Source organism: Moschus berezovskii, chromosome 5, assembly GCF_049115385.1.
Source record: "Moschus berezovskii isolate FMDL1 chromosome 5, NW_MosBer_1.0, whole genome shotgun sequence".
In the NCBI taxonomy this organism is placed as follows: domain Eukaryota; kingdom Metazoa; phylum Chordata; class Mammalia; order Artiodactyla; family Moschidae; genus Moschus; species Moschus berezovskii.
The window spans coordinates 18798700-18813945 of NC_142464.1; the positions used below are offsets into that span (position 1 = coordinate 18798700).

The following is a 15246-nucleotide window of genomic DNA, read 5'->3' on the forward strand; positions in this document are numbered from 1 at the left end:
ACTGTGAAATGATTATATTACCCAAGGCAGTCTAGAAATTCAATGCAATCGCTATCAAATTACCAATCACATTCTTTACAGAATTAGAATAAAAAATTTTACAATTTGTATGGAAATACAAAAGACCCTGAATAGGCAAAGCAACCTTGAGAAAGTAAAACAGAGGTATCAGGCTCCCTAACTTCAAACTATACTATAAAACTACAGTAATCAAGACAGTATGGTACCAGCACAAAAGAAGAAATATAGATCAATCGTACAGGATAGAAAGTCTAGAGATAAACACATATATCTATGGCCACCTAATCAATGACACAGGAGGCAAGGAGGTACAATGGAGAAAAGACAGCCTCTTCAATAAATGGTGCTGGGAAAACTGGACAGCTATGTGTAAAAGAATGAAATTAGAACACTACATAACACCACACACACAAATAAACTCAAAATGGATTAAAGATCTAAATGTAAGACCAGACACTATAAAACTCTTAGAGGAAAACATAGGAAAAACACTCTGACATAAACAACAGCAAGATCTCTTTTTAACCTCCTAGAGTAATGAAAATAAACACAAAAATAAGCAAATGGGACCTAATTAAACTTAAAAGCTTTTGTACAGCAAAGGAAGCCATAACAAGTTGAAAAATGACCCTCAGAATGGGAGAAAATATTTGCAAATGAAGCAATTAACAAAGGGTTAATTTCCAAAATATACAAACAGCTCATGCAGCTCAATATCAAAAAAACAAACAGCCCAATCAAAAAATGGGCAGATCTAAACAGACATCTCTCTAAAGAAGACATACAGATGGCTAAGAGGCACATGAAAAGATGCTCCACATCACTAATTATCAGAGAAGCGCAAATCAAAGGTACAGATATCACCTCAGACCGGTCAGAATGGCCATCACCAAAATATCTACAAATTATAAACTACTGGAAAGGATGTGGAGAAAAGGGAGCCCTCTTGCACTATGTAATGCTCAAAATTCTCCAAGCTAGGCTTCAACAGTACATGAACAGAGACCTTCCAGATATTCAAGCTAGATTTAGAAAAGGCAGAGGAGCTGACTCATTAGAAAAGACCGAAGGCAGGAGCAGGGGATGACAGAGAATGAGATGGTTGGATGGTGTCATTGACTTGATAGACATGACTCCGGGAGTTGGTGATGGACAGGGAAGCCTGGCATGCTGCAGTCCATGGGGTCACAAAGAGTCAGACATGACTTAGCGACTGAACTGAACTTGCACTATTGGTGGGAATGTATATTGATAAAGCCACTATGGAAAACAGTATGGAGATTGCTTTAAAAACTAAAAATAAAACTACCATAAGGCCCAGCAATCCCCCTACTGGGCATATATACTGAGCATATATACTTTTGGGGCATAATCCAAAAAGACACATGTAACCCCAATGTCATTGCAACACTATTTACAACAGCCAGGACATGGAAACAATCTAAACATCTAACGACAGGTGAATGGATAGGGAAGACACAGTACACATATACAGTGAAATATTACTCAACCTAAAAGGGAGTGAAACTGGGTCATTTGTAGAGAAGTGCATGGACCTAGAGTGGTTAGTCAGAAAGAGAAAAACAAACATTGTATATTACTGCATGCATGTGGAAGCTATAAAAATGGTACAGAGGAACCCATTTCCAGGGTAGGAATAGAGCCACTGATGTAGAGAATGAGCATGTGGACAGGGGGTTAGGGGAAGGGGAGGGTGGGACAAATTGGGAGAGTAGGACTGACATATATACACTACCACGTGTAAGCTAGACAGCTGGCGGGACCCTGCTATAATGCTTAGGAAGCTCGGCTGGGAGCTCTGAGATGACCTAGGTGGGTAGGACTGGGGTGGGCGATGGTGGGAAGGAGGTTCAAGAAGGAAAGGATATATGTCCACACAGAGCTGACTCACTTCACCACACAGCAGAAAGTAACAGAACACTGTAAAGCAATTATACTTCAATAAAAAAAGCATGCAATAAACAAATAAAACTTGACTCAATTCTTAAGCTGTGTCTTTCTGTTGTTTTTGCAGTAAAAATATCATAGCAGCACTAAAGGGTTTCTTCCAAGAACAAAACCAAAGATACTCTCCAAACACAACTGATTTCAGTTTTGCACATTCCTGCCCTGTTCTTTATTTGCATTAATGGATCCATTTCATTTCTAACCCTCAGTCGATGAGAGACGAGTAAAACCCCAGAGCTAAATGCTGCTCCCGAAGGCAGAAGGCGTCCTCGGAGCGCCATGACCGCATAGGAGAGAAGTGAATCATGGCCCCTCTTCTCATCTCTTCCAGGCCCCTACATTCCCGTTTCTCATTTACTCGTGATCGCAAAACTAAATCATTGTTTTTCTCCTTTTGCATAACAATAAAAATTATTTCAGGACAGAATACAGTCTGTTTCTCCCAGTGCTTAACAGCGTTGGGCATGAAGCATATTCAGTTCGCAAACAAGAACAAAAGCAAGTTGTGTCTTCCTTCAGGCTTCACATCTATTTCATCTCTTTAATATTAATCTGTTATCTCCTGGAGTCAAAGGTGAGTGATAAAGAATAACAAATCACTGTTGCCACATTTAACACTTGTACATTTTATTTAATTAAATCAGCCATTGTACACATTGCAGCTATGTATTGTTAGTGTTGTATTTTTTCCGTTAACTAATACATGCCCTCATAGATATATTCAATTAGTGTTATCACCATGGGAACAAGATGCTGATTCATCAACTGAAAATTCACTTCTTCTCACAGTATTCAAGTTTTTTGATTACACAGCAAAAATCAAAACCAAAGAAAAAAAAAAAAAGGTGAATAACCATTATGTTGTTACACAGACATCATCTGCACTGCAAATAACACAACAGAAATGCTTTTCTTGAGCTCCAGTGAGGGTTTGGACAAGAAGGCCATGGTGTGCTCAAAAAGTTTCACCACTGGCCTCCCTCATTTTGGCTGCCAAAGAATGCTTTGTTTCCTATCCAATTGCCAAAAAGTGCTATCATTTGAGGCTTAGGAGATTTGGCTTGTGGGAAACCTCCCTCCCAGGAAATCTTCTCTCTTGGCAACATTACTTGAAATGATGAAGTAACATTGTTTGTCATCTTTGTTTTTGACATTCGGAACAATGAGTCATTTTTGCACAACAGGAAAAGACCAGATAGAATTGGAAAATGTTCAATCCCTGGAGGATAGACTCTGGTTTTTAAAATTTTTAAATTTCATCTTCATTGAATATACTTTTCTTTAACAAATAACTGATTCAAAATGTATACTGTTTATATGAATATATTTGTGAATACATATATGTTAAAATGCTACACAGCTTCAACCACTAGAGGAATGGGGAATAGGACATGGAAATCACTCAGATGATTAAAGTCCCTTCTTTGAAACAGACAGGAAAGTGCACAAATGCACTTCAGAGTTTCCAAGGGAGTTTGGATTTCAAATAAATAAACTAAAAATTTTAAACCCAAACCAAATTTTTCAGGATTTCTCAATCTCGTCTGCAAGCTAAAAAACAGACCTAGCAGAAAAGTGAAAAGTGCTTGCTGAGGGCAAATAGAATGAAAACCGTCGATGTGATTAGAAGAGGGGTTTGTGGTTTGATTCTTAAATGCTACATGCAGGTATCCGAGAAGATATAAACCTGGAGAAAAAAAAAAAGAAGAAACCACTTCAACATGGTGAAGGAGTTCAACCATTTGTGTTGGGCAAATCTTGTTTCCAATGAATTATCTACAGTGCAGTGGCCAGGAGAAAGTACCACCAATAAGACAGCGTGGTTTGCTAAAGCAGCAATGAAAACTGGAAAACTACAGTAGTTATAGCTTTTTAAAATACCCTGCCAACATGTCCCAAATCTAAAGGACCTGAAGATGCTAGACAGCTGTGGGATGCTGCTGCTGGCAACTGAACACCTCACTGCTTCATCTCGTTGCCTCGGCTCCCCGCCTCCCCGCCCTCGATGACGGCTGGAGAGTCATAAATCATGGCTGGCCAGCACCAGCAGTAAGTGCTTAGTTAGGACAGTTCTTCAAGGTTTTGAACCCATCTTTAACTAGGAGCCAGGGCTACTCTGGAAATTCTAAGGTCATGGTAGGTCTGAAGTGCTTCTTTTGTGGTAGAACTGTATTATCGTTCGATTGTGTTAGCAATATCTTAATGAACCATGGTTCAGCAATTCCTCTAGAGGCCTTTTACTCCGTGATGCCCAGTGTGGTCATGATAGGCAGTGGTTTTAAGTTTAATATAGTGTTCGTCTGAGCATTAGCTATATGCATCGTACACAGGTGTCTCCTGGAAGGATTCCTATGTGTCATCATTTGAAGAGGTCTGCAGGTGAAGTTCTCCCGTTGAATGGATTTTCATGGAGCTTGTGCAGAAGCTAAGAAGAACAATGGAGGTGGCCAGGTCCCAGGTCAGCACAGACACAACAGAGTGGTGGGTACAGCATCCAGAATGAGGGATGCTATCTTTGGTCACAAATTAGCTTACAGTTAAAGAGGATGGGGAAAAACTCAAACCAAATGCCGCATGTTTGCGAAAAGTGAAACGTCAGGGTACCCCATTAATCAGGCCAGTGAGGTCACTGCTCTAATGAAACGGGACGTTGCATACTGAATGAATGTGTGGTTTCTGGTGTGAGAATTGGACAGCCCCTCACTGGGCCACTTGCTTCGAGTCCTCCTTGCAGAAATGCCGAAGGAGTTGCTGGAGGTCGTGCTGGAGGTCGTCCTGGTCTAGTGCTTCTGGGACATCCTCCAGGTGCTCCAAGTAAATGCGTTTTCCCTGCTGGTCCTTCACCACAGCCCTCTTCTGAGTTCTAGCTTTACTCATTGTTGTCCTGGAGGAAAGCAGACAAGAGAATGTTACATTCTTTCTTTACACTAAAGGCAGCCACTACCTTTGGTATGAGGGGACCCAAGAGTGAAAGTGGTACTTACTGTCGACACTTCTGTACTGGGCTATTAGAACAACTACAGCCATCTCTGCATTTCTTTCTTTTATTAAACACGGCTCTCCTATTTAAATGACTCATGAGATTTCTAAAAACTATTCTGGAACAAGGAGTATTTTCTTTAAAAAAACTTTAAGAAATATTTCAAATAAATGAAATGATGCTTTCATATGATTCTCTTAAGAACTAACCATACAATCATGCCTGTTTTGATTGGGGCACTGCTTCATCTCAATGTACTATTTTATTGGTATGATTATTTTCCTGCATCCTTACTGCAAAGTGATCATACTGTAATTTGCTCCCTCTCTACTTGTAAATACAATTCTTCATTCCACAGATATGTGGTAAACATGTCTTATGGACCAGGTACTATTATTATTACCTGAAACTGGATCTCAGAGAATTTAAGCAATGCTTCAAATAAAAAAAAATAGCTCAGTTACTATATAGCAGGGCCAAAAATCAAAGATTTCAGGATTTGAATCTATAATCATGAGGCCATAGAGACCAACTTATATCAGCATTGGAAGTATCAGTTTTTGAAGCTTTACCCAGTATTTTCCTTACAGGTTCCTAGTGTCAAGGAGTTGAGGGTTCTGCCCATGGGTTGCCCTTAAGCATTATTCTTCCTTTAACATCTCTACACATTTGTTGAGATCACCTTGATTTTTAAAATGGCTGACTTCAGTCAAAACACTTCCGGCTTACCTTTGGACATCTTGTTTCCTTCCTTCTCTTGTGTTCTCTTACCGCCCCTTTCCTTTGAGTCTACCTGAATTATTTTCTATCTGAAAGCAAACTTTCATTTGTTCCTTTTGAGTAAAATGTCAAATTTGGTGCCAGTGGTTGAAGTCAGATTGTTTCATAACTATTCAGCATCAATATATATTTTTTTCACCCAAAATGCAAATTTCTGACTATTGCCGCCAAGATCTAGTATAAACCTTTAGGGCACTGGCGTTGGGGGTTAAGCTTCTATCAGAGGACACCGCTTGGTGATTTGTGTCCACACATGTCAGTGAATGTGTTTATGAATACACTTACATATACGACTCAAACAGCAGAATTAATTGTATGCCTATCAGGGGAGCAGTGGGTATGATCAAATGTCTTTAGCAACATGTAAGATAAAGTGTTGTGGATCACAAACAGACTTCCATAAACTAAGTAGCTATGGGACTGGACTGAGCTGTCTGTGTTCCTGGCTGTCACTGAGAGTTTTGAATGAACTGGTCTCAATCTAATTCCATCTGAAGATCTCATGATGCTAGGGTGTGCGTGGTTCATGTGGTCCCTTACGAAAAACTGAGTAAAAGACGTAAAAGTTCAGAGTATAAAAAGCACTCTGTCCTTAATTCATACAGCATTTTTAAAGTTCTGTGAGCAATTACTCTCTCTTAAACTCTGAGCTGGGGCTGTTTTTCACATGTGGTTGGAGGGTGGAATTGTGACAGAACCTTTAATTTCACTGTTCTAATTATTATGTTCTACAGGCTAAAAATAGCCGTGTAGAGTACTATGAATGACAATCTTTCTTTTCACTGAAATGAAAAGCACAGCAGTAACTTCAATTTCCATTGTGTTTTCAATGAGAAGCTGAGAACATTTTGTTAATACACACGGCACTGCTAGAAGCCCAGAAAGAAGTGAGGTAACAGTGCCCAAGTTTACACATCGAACAAGCGATGGGGATGAGGGTTGACTACAAAGCCTCAGAGCTAATCCTTGTTCATATGCACAGATATGAGCTGCTTACTGCTTTTATAATACTTTCTGAATTTATTAAAGCCCCTGGTTTCAGCCTCACTAGGTACATTCAGCTTCATGGGTATCAAATTCATGCTTATGTTATTTGCCACTCACATGCAGAATCATGAAACAGCTTGTTAAAAACAAAAACCCATCAAAGGAATGATTTACCAAGATTGAGCTGAAGGCAGCTAGATTAATTTGTGAGCAATTCAATTTGATTCCTCTTACTCTGTTCTACAATGGAATATCCCAGATGGTTGGCCCAACGAAATTGGTGACTTGCTGAAATCTAGGAAGTGACTGTGTAAAAGTCATCTGACTATTATCATGTCTTAGTATTACTTAAAAAATAATTTGTTTATTTATTTATGGCTGTGCTGGGTATTCATTTCCGTGGTATGTGGGATCTTCCTGGACTAGGGATTGAACCCAAGTCTCCTGCATCGGCAAGTGGATTCTTCACCACGGAGCCACCAGGGAAGCACCTTAGTATTACTTTTAAAGCATCAGAACACTTTAGGAATGACACAGTGACAGATGTATCACTTGACAGAAGTCTTAAAATGCAGGGTGAGTCTGTAGCTCCCAAGGGGTTTTAGGGTAGATGTGCGGGCTCTACTTATCTTTTCTTAAAGTTAGAAAACTTTTAAAAAGTGTTAGTTGGCAAAGCATCACCCCATGCTAACCCAAACCTTCTAATTATTGATCCATCCTCCTTCAGGACTTCATTCTCTACTAAACTGGGGGAATAGACTTTCATGTGGCTACCTGTGTAACTCAAAGCCTGAAATAAGGAAAAAACAGAACAAGACAAAGTCCATCATAAACCACAGACTTTAACTTAATCTATCACTCTGCTTAATGGACAGTCAATATAAAAATACACGCTTGAAAGGATAAAGGAAAGCAATTCTTAGGAGCAGATCTAAGGATCAAGTTTTATTTAACAGGTCTGTAAAATTTCTTCCATTCATGAAGGAGACTTGTTCAACTACTTTACAGTTGTCCCTACCTATACTGGTTGATTTCTAATTTCCTCCCTGCTTCTTTCACCCTGCTCCTTTCTACAATGCAGACTTTAATGACAAATACAATCAATAATGACCAGCGGCAAAAACAAGCAACAAACAAATAAAGCTCAAAGTGTATAACTCAGGTGATTCTTCTTTTGATAGTTCAAGGTCACCAGTTGTCGAAACGTGAAGAACAAAAAGTGTTATAAATAAAGTATGCTCTTAATATCCGAATGCATTCATATATAATCTCAATGCATACTGTGGGTATAAAAGAGGGCATACACATAACATTTAACTTCAAAATGTTTCAATAGCAAAGAATGTTTCATAGATGTATTTTGCACATGCCCACCAGCCCTTAGCTGAATTTTTGGGACCAGATGTGTTTCAAATTTCAGATTTTTTTCTTTTTGGATTTTAGAAAGGTAATATGACGTATACACTGTATATTCTAATATCTCAGTTGGGGTAGGGACAGCATCCTGAAATCACACCCATTAATATATCAATAGCAAAACATGAACATTCATTCTTTTGGAATAAAAAAGACTCCAAGTCATTACAATTCCTTGTCAGTTCACACCAAATTTTCCTGCCAAACTAGCTAGATACTAACTTAAAAAAATTTGTTTTGGTTTTCAAAATTTGGGGAATTTTTGTATTGTAGTAAGTGTTTATGGATATCACTGTGGACCCATTTCATAATTATTGAAAATCAGAACTTAATTATAAATGTTTACTTATGGTTATGAAAGATATCTGAATCTTCTTTAATGCTTATCATTGGAAATATCTGAGAATATCCATTAGCAAAAATAGGGGCAATATCTAATTCTTTCCCTTACCAACTGGAAGTACAAGTCAGTTCTGAGACTTTTAGGCAAGAGGTACCATCATGCCCTAGTTTTGGAGATTCTGATCCAGAATGAGCTGAAGTGAATCCTGGTCATGGATTTTTAAAAACTCTTCAGGTGGCTCAAATGAACACAACTGAGGAAAATTATTTCACTGTACGCATTATTCAAACAGGAATTCTATGCTCTTGAATTATTCTGCATCCTTCCATGAATACAGGTATGGAATGACACAATGATAAATCATTTTCTTCTCAAACACAAAGCACACATAAAGACAAAGTGATGATGCTTCTATACCTCTTCAAAGTCATCTTTGGCTGAAGGAAGATCAGTGGCTAAACTAGAATCCCCCAGATGTTTCTCCATCCTTTCTCCATGTACCATAGTTGTCTTAACAACTTTGCTGACTCTACGGCCTTCCACTGGTTCAGCCTGAAATTGTGAGGTACTGGACAAAATGCTGGGCTCACACAAAGTTACCTGATGAATGAAGGACACACAATACACAGTTTCTGATGACCAAAATGTAACAATGGTGAATTTTTCTATGACAAAACCCACATACTACAATGGTGTATCTTAAAAACAGCATTTTGTCAACAAGAAGCAGAAAAAACTACAGTCAATTGGTAACATCTATATAATGACTATACAGACACAGCACCAAATCAACCACTCAATTAGTTGCTTGGACAGAGGTTGGTCAGCAAACTTCATGACTGAGGAACTGGCTGCTCAGTGCAATGCAGACACAGGGCCCTGCAGATGAACTCTCTTTTCCCAAGTGTAAATGGCTTGTTCTGACATTATGAAGACAAAATTAACCATCAAAGAAGGAACTTACACAGACATGAGAAACTGAAAATGTAGATTTTTAGAGAACCTCATGTGTATAATAATAAAATTTTGAGGATGTGAACGGATGCAAGATGGTGAGAATGTCCCAAATTACATGTCAAAGAGAGCAAATACGCTTCTGAAAGAGGGAAGTAAAACAGAAGGAAATAAAACTACAAATCAAGGGAGTTTCTGGATCCTGATTTCAGTGACTCTGAAATGCAGAAGTTTAGAAATCCAATATTTATCAAAGGTGCCCTAGAGAAGGCTGCAGTGACTGGGCACAAAAACCACAGTGCATTTGCACAAGTGTTTTTCAGAATCTACCACTTGCCAGCTAATAGGATTGCTGTCTTTTAAATTTTGACTCTTGGATGTCTGCTGCTGTCAACTGAATTAATGAGAAAGTGGAAAAGGACCAAAGACAATGAGCACAGCGGTTACAAATCTCCCTCGTGGTTATTTAAAAATTTTCCAAATCACGAAGACAAAAAAAAATCAATGTGAAACTAAACACAGACCGCCTTATAAAGGGGAGAAGTGAGGCCAACAGGAATAAACGATCTTGCCCATCTCTTGTGAGCTCTATTTCACACCTCTCCATAAAGTCAGTGCTGGAGACGTTATGGGCTCACCTCTGACTGCTCGGTGTCACTCTTCAATACAACGCGCTTTATGACTTTGGAATAGCCATCCCCTTCTTCAACGCTGATAGAATCCTGTGGTGTTCCCTGCATCGTAATCTCTTCTTTCTCTGTGCCATCAGAGGAGATGAACCGCCTAATGATTTTCCTGGTAACCTAGAAAATATTTTATTCATGGAACTTGTTTTTACGTGACAGTGCCAGGGGACTGAGACACATTAAGACAGGAAACTTGAATCAATCCTGTTAAGATACTTAAGATAATACCTTCTTCACCACGGTGTGTCCATGCTCATCGACGTATTCTTCTTCTGTGACTGTTTCTGGGGGTATGTCAGGCATATCATCTCCCTACACAGTTGAGAGAAAAGGGTCACTCCGTGTTTGACATCAGTGGTGAAGAACTACTCCCAAGTGCTTAAAATGCAAGGAACATTAGAAAATTAAAGGTGCTTTGAAAAGCATTGCTGAGATGCCAAGTCCTGTCAAATAGTAAGTTTAAAAGAAAAAAAAAAAAAAGTGGGTAATAACATGCTAGAAAATCTGACCAAAGTTAGCTCAAACTTAAACAAACAAACAAACAAAAATAGACCAGCCAGAGGTGAGGTGGGTGGAGCTGGAGATGCTAAATCTTGCTCTTGTTGTTCGTCCTCTCAGAGGGAGGCTGTGGATGTCATTACTGCCGCATTTCTTTACAGACAGAACTTAGGAGGGTTAAGGATCTGCTTTCTGAAGGCCATGCACTGCCTGAGGAGCATGCCAAGCCCTCCACTCCAGGTTGGTCACTCTCACAGGGCCATGGGGACAGAAGTGTCCCGGACGTGCGGTAACGGAACAACTGGTACCTGAATAATCACTCGTCGGCGGACAACCCTGGTTGTCACCATCGCCTCCTCATCCGAGCTGGCCTCCAGCTCCCCTAATTCCTCTGTGAGCTCCTGGTGGAAGCACGGAAGCAGGCTTTTGTTTATCGTGCTAAGGAATGTCTCTTCACTACAGGTTTCTGATTTAGCTCACACTGATTTCTGCACGTTCTATTCATGGAGGCTTTGGTGGAAAAGCCAGGAGGGGTGAAAACAGCATGTGCTGGGCTCAGACTTCAGCGAGAATATAGCCTTTTGTTTACTGAATTTAAAAAAAATCTGAAATTCTGAGAGTGCCCTGAGCACCCATCTGTCAAAGTACATCGGAAGAAAGAAGCAACTTGCCCACTCTTCTGGAACTTCAGCTCCTGATGCAGACACAGATCACAGGCAGCACAAGAAACACTTGTGAGCTGTTGATTCTTGGGCTCAGGTTTAGAATGACCCACCAAAGGTACAGAAATATCCTATGCTTGTAGCAGAACTTTCTGCAGGAAGTCAAAATTTCCTGAAGCTATTATCTGGCCAGTAGTGAGTTTCCCTGCCATCAAGGAAGACAGGCTATGAATAGTATTAGACTCACTGTGCAGAGAAGCTGAGGTGCAGAGGCCAATCCAATTTTATGGGTCTGGCCCAAAGCCAGAGCTGGAGCTAAGATCATAACTTTAGATGAAAACATATCTCTTGGGAGTCATATACTGAATCATTCTTTCCTAATGGAATGCTATTTTTAAAAATTCTATTGAAAAATAGAAAAGATTACTCAACTAAACTTTATCAACATACTTTATTTTTTTTTCGTGTTAAATGCTTCTTTTATTGATAATCATGTATCTTTCCCCATTGTTACTATTTTTTCTTTAATTTTTATTTTTATTGGAGGCTAATTATTTTGCAATATTATATTGGTTGGTTTTGCCATACATTGACATGAATCCGCCCCGGGTGTACATGAGTTCCCCCTCCCAAACCCCCCTCCCACCTCCCTCCTCCCCTTATCCTCCCTCTGGGTCATCCCCGCATACCAGCCCCGAGCATCCTGTAACATGCATCAACCCTGAACTGGTGATTCGTTTCACATATGATAATATACATGTTTTAATGCCATTCTCCCAAACCATCCCACCCTCACCATCTCCCACAGAGTCCCAAAGACTGTTCTATACATCTGTGTCTCTTTTGCTGTCTCGTATACAGGGTTATCATTTGCATCTTTCTAAATTCCGTATATATGCGTTAGTATATTGTATTGGTGTTATTCTTTCTGGCTTACTTCACTCTGTATAATAGGCTCTAGTTTCATCCACCTCATTAGAACTGGTTCAAATGCATTCTTTTTAATGGCTGAGTAATACTCCATTGTGTATATGTACCACAGCTTTCTTATCCATTCGTCTGCAGATGGACATCTAGGTTGCTTCCATGTCCTGGCTATTATAAACAGTGCTGCAGTGAACATTGGAGTACATGTGTCTCTTTCAATTCTGGTTTCCTCGGTGTGTATGCCCAGGAGTGCGATTGCTGGATCATACGGCAGTTCTATTTCCAGTTTTTTGAGGAATCTCCACACTGTTCTCCATAGTGGCTGTACTAATTTGCATTCCCACCAACAGTGTAAGAGGGTTCCCTTCTCTCCACACCCTAAAATATCACTTATATTTCCATATTCTTTCCTGCTGCAGGAAAACATGTAAATTCCAAGCCAAATTATATTTTAAGTACACTTAGGAGTTTGCTGCCTAGAAATATGGTCAGTAAGAAAAGTGACTGAAATTGGACCCTTAATTCAGGGTCATGAGATGAAAAGGGTCAAAATAGGAAGCTTAAGAGAAAGAATTAGAATTCATCAAGAATAAGTAGAATAGGCCCATATAAATAATGTGGAATACAGGGCTGCTGCTGCTAATTTATCAAAATTTACTTATATGCATAGGACAGATTAAATATATGAATTATCCAGATATTTGTTTCAAGTGTACACTTCAGTTAGCTTGTAGATTCTTAGACTAAAATTGGCAACTTTTAAGTTCAGACAGCATCTATGAAACATTTTTACTAGAATTCATTTAAGCCAAGAACTTGAGAGATGAATAAAGGCTGTAAAAAAGCAAACTTGGAATAAACATCCATTCATGGGATGAATTCATTATTTAAAATAGCTGCCAAAATTTGGAGCAGTTCTTATCTGCCTGGACCTCCCCTAATTTTAAACTATGATTTTAGATAAATCTTGCCAGCAGACATCACACTCAGAGTGAACAAAAACAAATGTAGATGTTAAGCCCAAAGATATTTTCCCTCCAGAGTCTTAATTCTTTTATAAAACATTCTTTCCTAAAAGATGTATATGCATGCTTTAAAAATACCCTGACATATGTTTTTAAATCCAAAAAAGGAAAAATATATCTAATTTAATTTACATTAATTCAGAAAGATTTTGTGTGTGAATTCTTCAGGGAGCTATTGAAAATGCTGGTTCTTGTCCTTTCCCCTCCCTGGGTTCATTCTGAACCAGGAGTTCTGAGCAGGGAGCAACATGAACCATTCAGACCATGTTCTGAGAATAAGTAGTTCAGCTGAGCTTCTTAAGATAGTCTCCACCTCGCTTCACAATATCAAAACTCACTTAGAAACAAAGACAAGACAGTGAGGCATACTTATGCTGCTTTGGGAACCAGCCACAAATTTAGATGTAATGTCCTTTCCCTGAGTCATTCTTAAAATAAATAGGAGACCTCACTTGGAAATAATACTTCCTCTAATGAGAAACATTTGTTTTGGGATGTAAACCCCACTCAATACCCACAGTTGGTGTGCTTATCACCTGACCGCACAGACAGACTTGCTAAGAGGGTAGATTCCGGCACTCTCCCATGGCCAGTTACCTTACCTGATGTTCGGTAAATTCCCCTCACTAGTAGTCTTTATTTGTAAGATAATTAATTCTGAAAGGTAATATCAGGTATATTATTTCACCCCAATGCTCACTTTTCTTAGCAAAAGTGTTTCCAACTATAAAACTGGGGCTGATGGTCAAAGAGCTAGAATTAGAACCATGTACTACCTTTTTCTAGATTCACAGGTTCTCAGGTTTTAAAAGGGATTGGCAGGCTTCCCATGGCCCAAGTTAATTAATTTGGCAAGTCATTCTGTGAAAAAAACAGGTCACTGGAGAAATGGACATGGGAGAGGGTGTGGAGCTTTGTTCCATGTGGGCAAAGAAACAGAGGAGGAGATTTTACCTTTTGGAAAGCAGCATCTTCATCAAGCCTCTCGAAGGCCTGCGGCTGGTCCTCGGCTGACTCCACGATCACGAGGCTGGTTTTCCGAGGTGAGCTCTCCTCCCTGCATTCAGGGGGCTCCTCGGGTTCCTGCACAACTGGAGAGCCTCCCCGCTCGCTCGATGTCGGGGTTTGAAGATACAGCCTCTCCTCCTCGGGAGGGGTGACAATTTCCTCGGGTGTCTTGGCGGGGGAGCCCAACGTTCCCTTGACCTTCTGAGTCTCTGACATTTCTGTCCCTGGGGTTGTCACGCTGAAACAGAAAAACCCCAGTATACCATGAGAATACAGGCACTTCTGCCCCTATTGAAGGAAGGGAAGATGAAATCTGTCTTCACAGTCCATGGAAGCCTAAATATGTTTTCTAAATTTGGCCAAGAAATGCAATGTGAACAAAAATTGTATGTAAAATATAATTAAGCACATTGATGTAGCACTGACTGGGAAAGATGCACTTTAAAAAGATAAAAATTATCCTCGAATGTATCACCATTTCCTAATCTCTACAAAGTAGGGTAATAAATAATATGAGATATTAATAAATAAATAATTTTATCTTTGACAACTCAAGGTAATACTGATGATCTGAGGAGGTTTATATAAGAAAGATCTGTGGACAATAAGGCTTCTGAAACAAGACCAAAATTTGGCAAAAATTTTAAAAAGCAATATATAAACCCCATGTTAAATATAGTTACCACAATCATAAATAGAGGGAGATTCTTGTTATATGCCTGGAAAATCGTTATTACTTGATAAGATCTTTTGGTATTGAAACTTTTTCTATCGATATAGTTTAAGTAATGCAATCTTTATAATCGTAATTTTTTTTTTTTAATTGTTTATTTGGTTACACAAGGTCTTAGTTGAGGCATGTGGGATCTAGTTTCCTGATCAGAGATTGAACCCGGGTCCTCTGCATTGGGAGCATGGAGTCTTAGCCACTAGACTACCAGGGAAGTTCTTATCATCTCAATTTCTAAAAGAAAAAAAAATGTTCCCCTAC

The 15246-nt window shown here is 39.3% G+C and overlaps 1 protein-coding gene across 11 annotated transcripts in view; it reads right to left on the reverse strand.

Annotated features, from left to right (window-relative positions):
* Positions 1 to 2306: 2306 nt before the first annotated feature.
* The window catches only part of ANK2 (ankyrin 2), a 268452-nt gene continuing 255512 nt past the window's right edge, over positions 2307 to 15246 (reverse strand). For 7 of the 11 annotated variants that reach the window (XM_088836160.1, XM_088836158.1, XM_088836157.1 and 4 more), the window contains 7 exons: positions 14202 to 14493; positions 10942 to 11034; positions 10364 to 10447; positions 10088 to 10252; positions 8913 to 9095; positions 7435 to 7526; positions 2310 to 4873 (listed from right to left, as the gene is read on the reverse strand). In XM_088836160.1, coding sequence (XP_088692286.1) covers positions 4690 to 4873; positions 7435 to 7526; positions 8913 to 9095; positions 10088 to 10252; positions 10364 to 10447; positions 10942 to 11034; positions 14202 to 14493 — 1093 coding nt within the window. In that variant the 3' untranslated portion in view covers positions 2310 to 4689. Of the gene's footprint in view, positions 4874 to 7434; positions 7527 to 8912; positions 9096 to 10087; positions 10253 to 10363; positions 10448 to 10941; positions 11035 to 14201; positions 14494 to 15246 lie in introns of all 11 variants that reach the window. The other 4 variants (XM_088836164.1, XM_088836165.1, XM_055433969.2 and 1 more) reach the window with 2 other exon arrangements.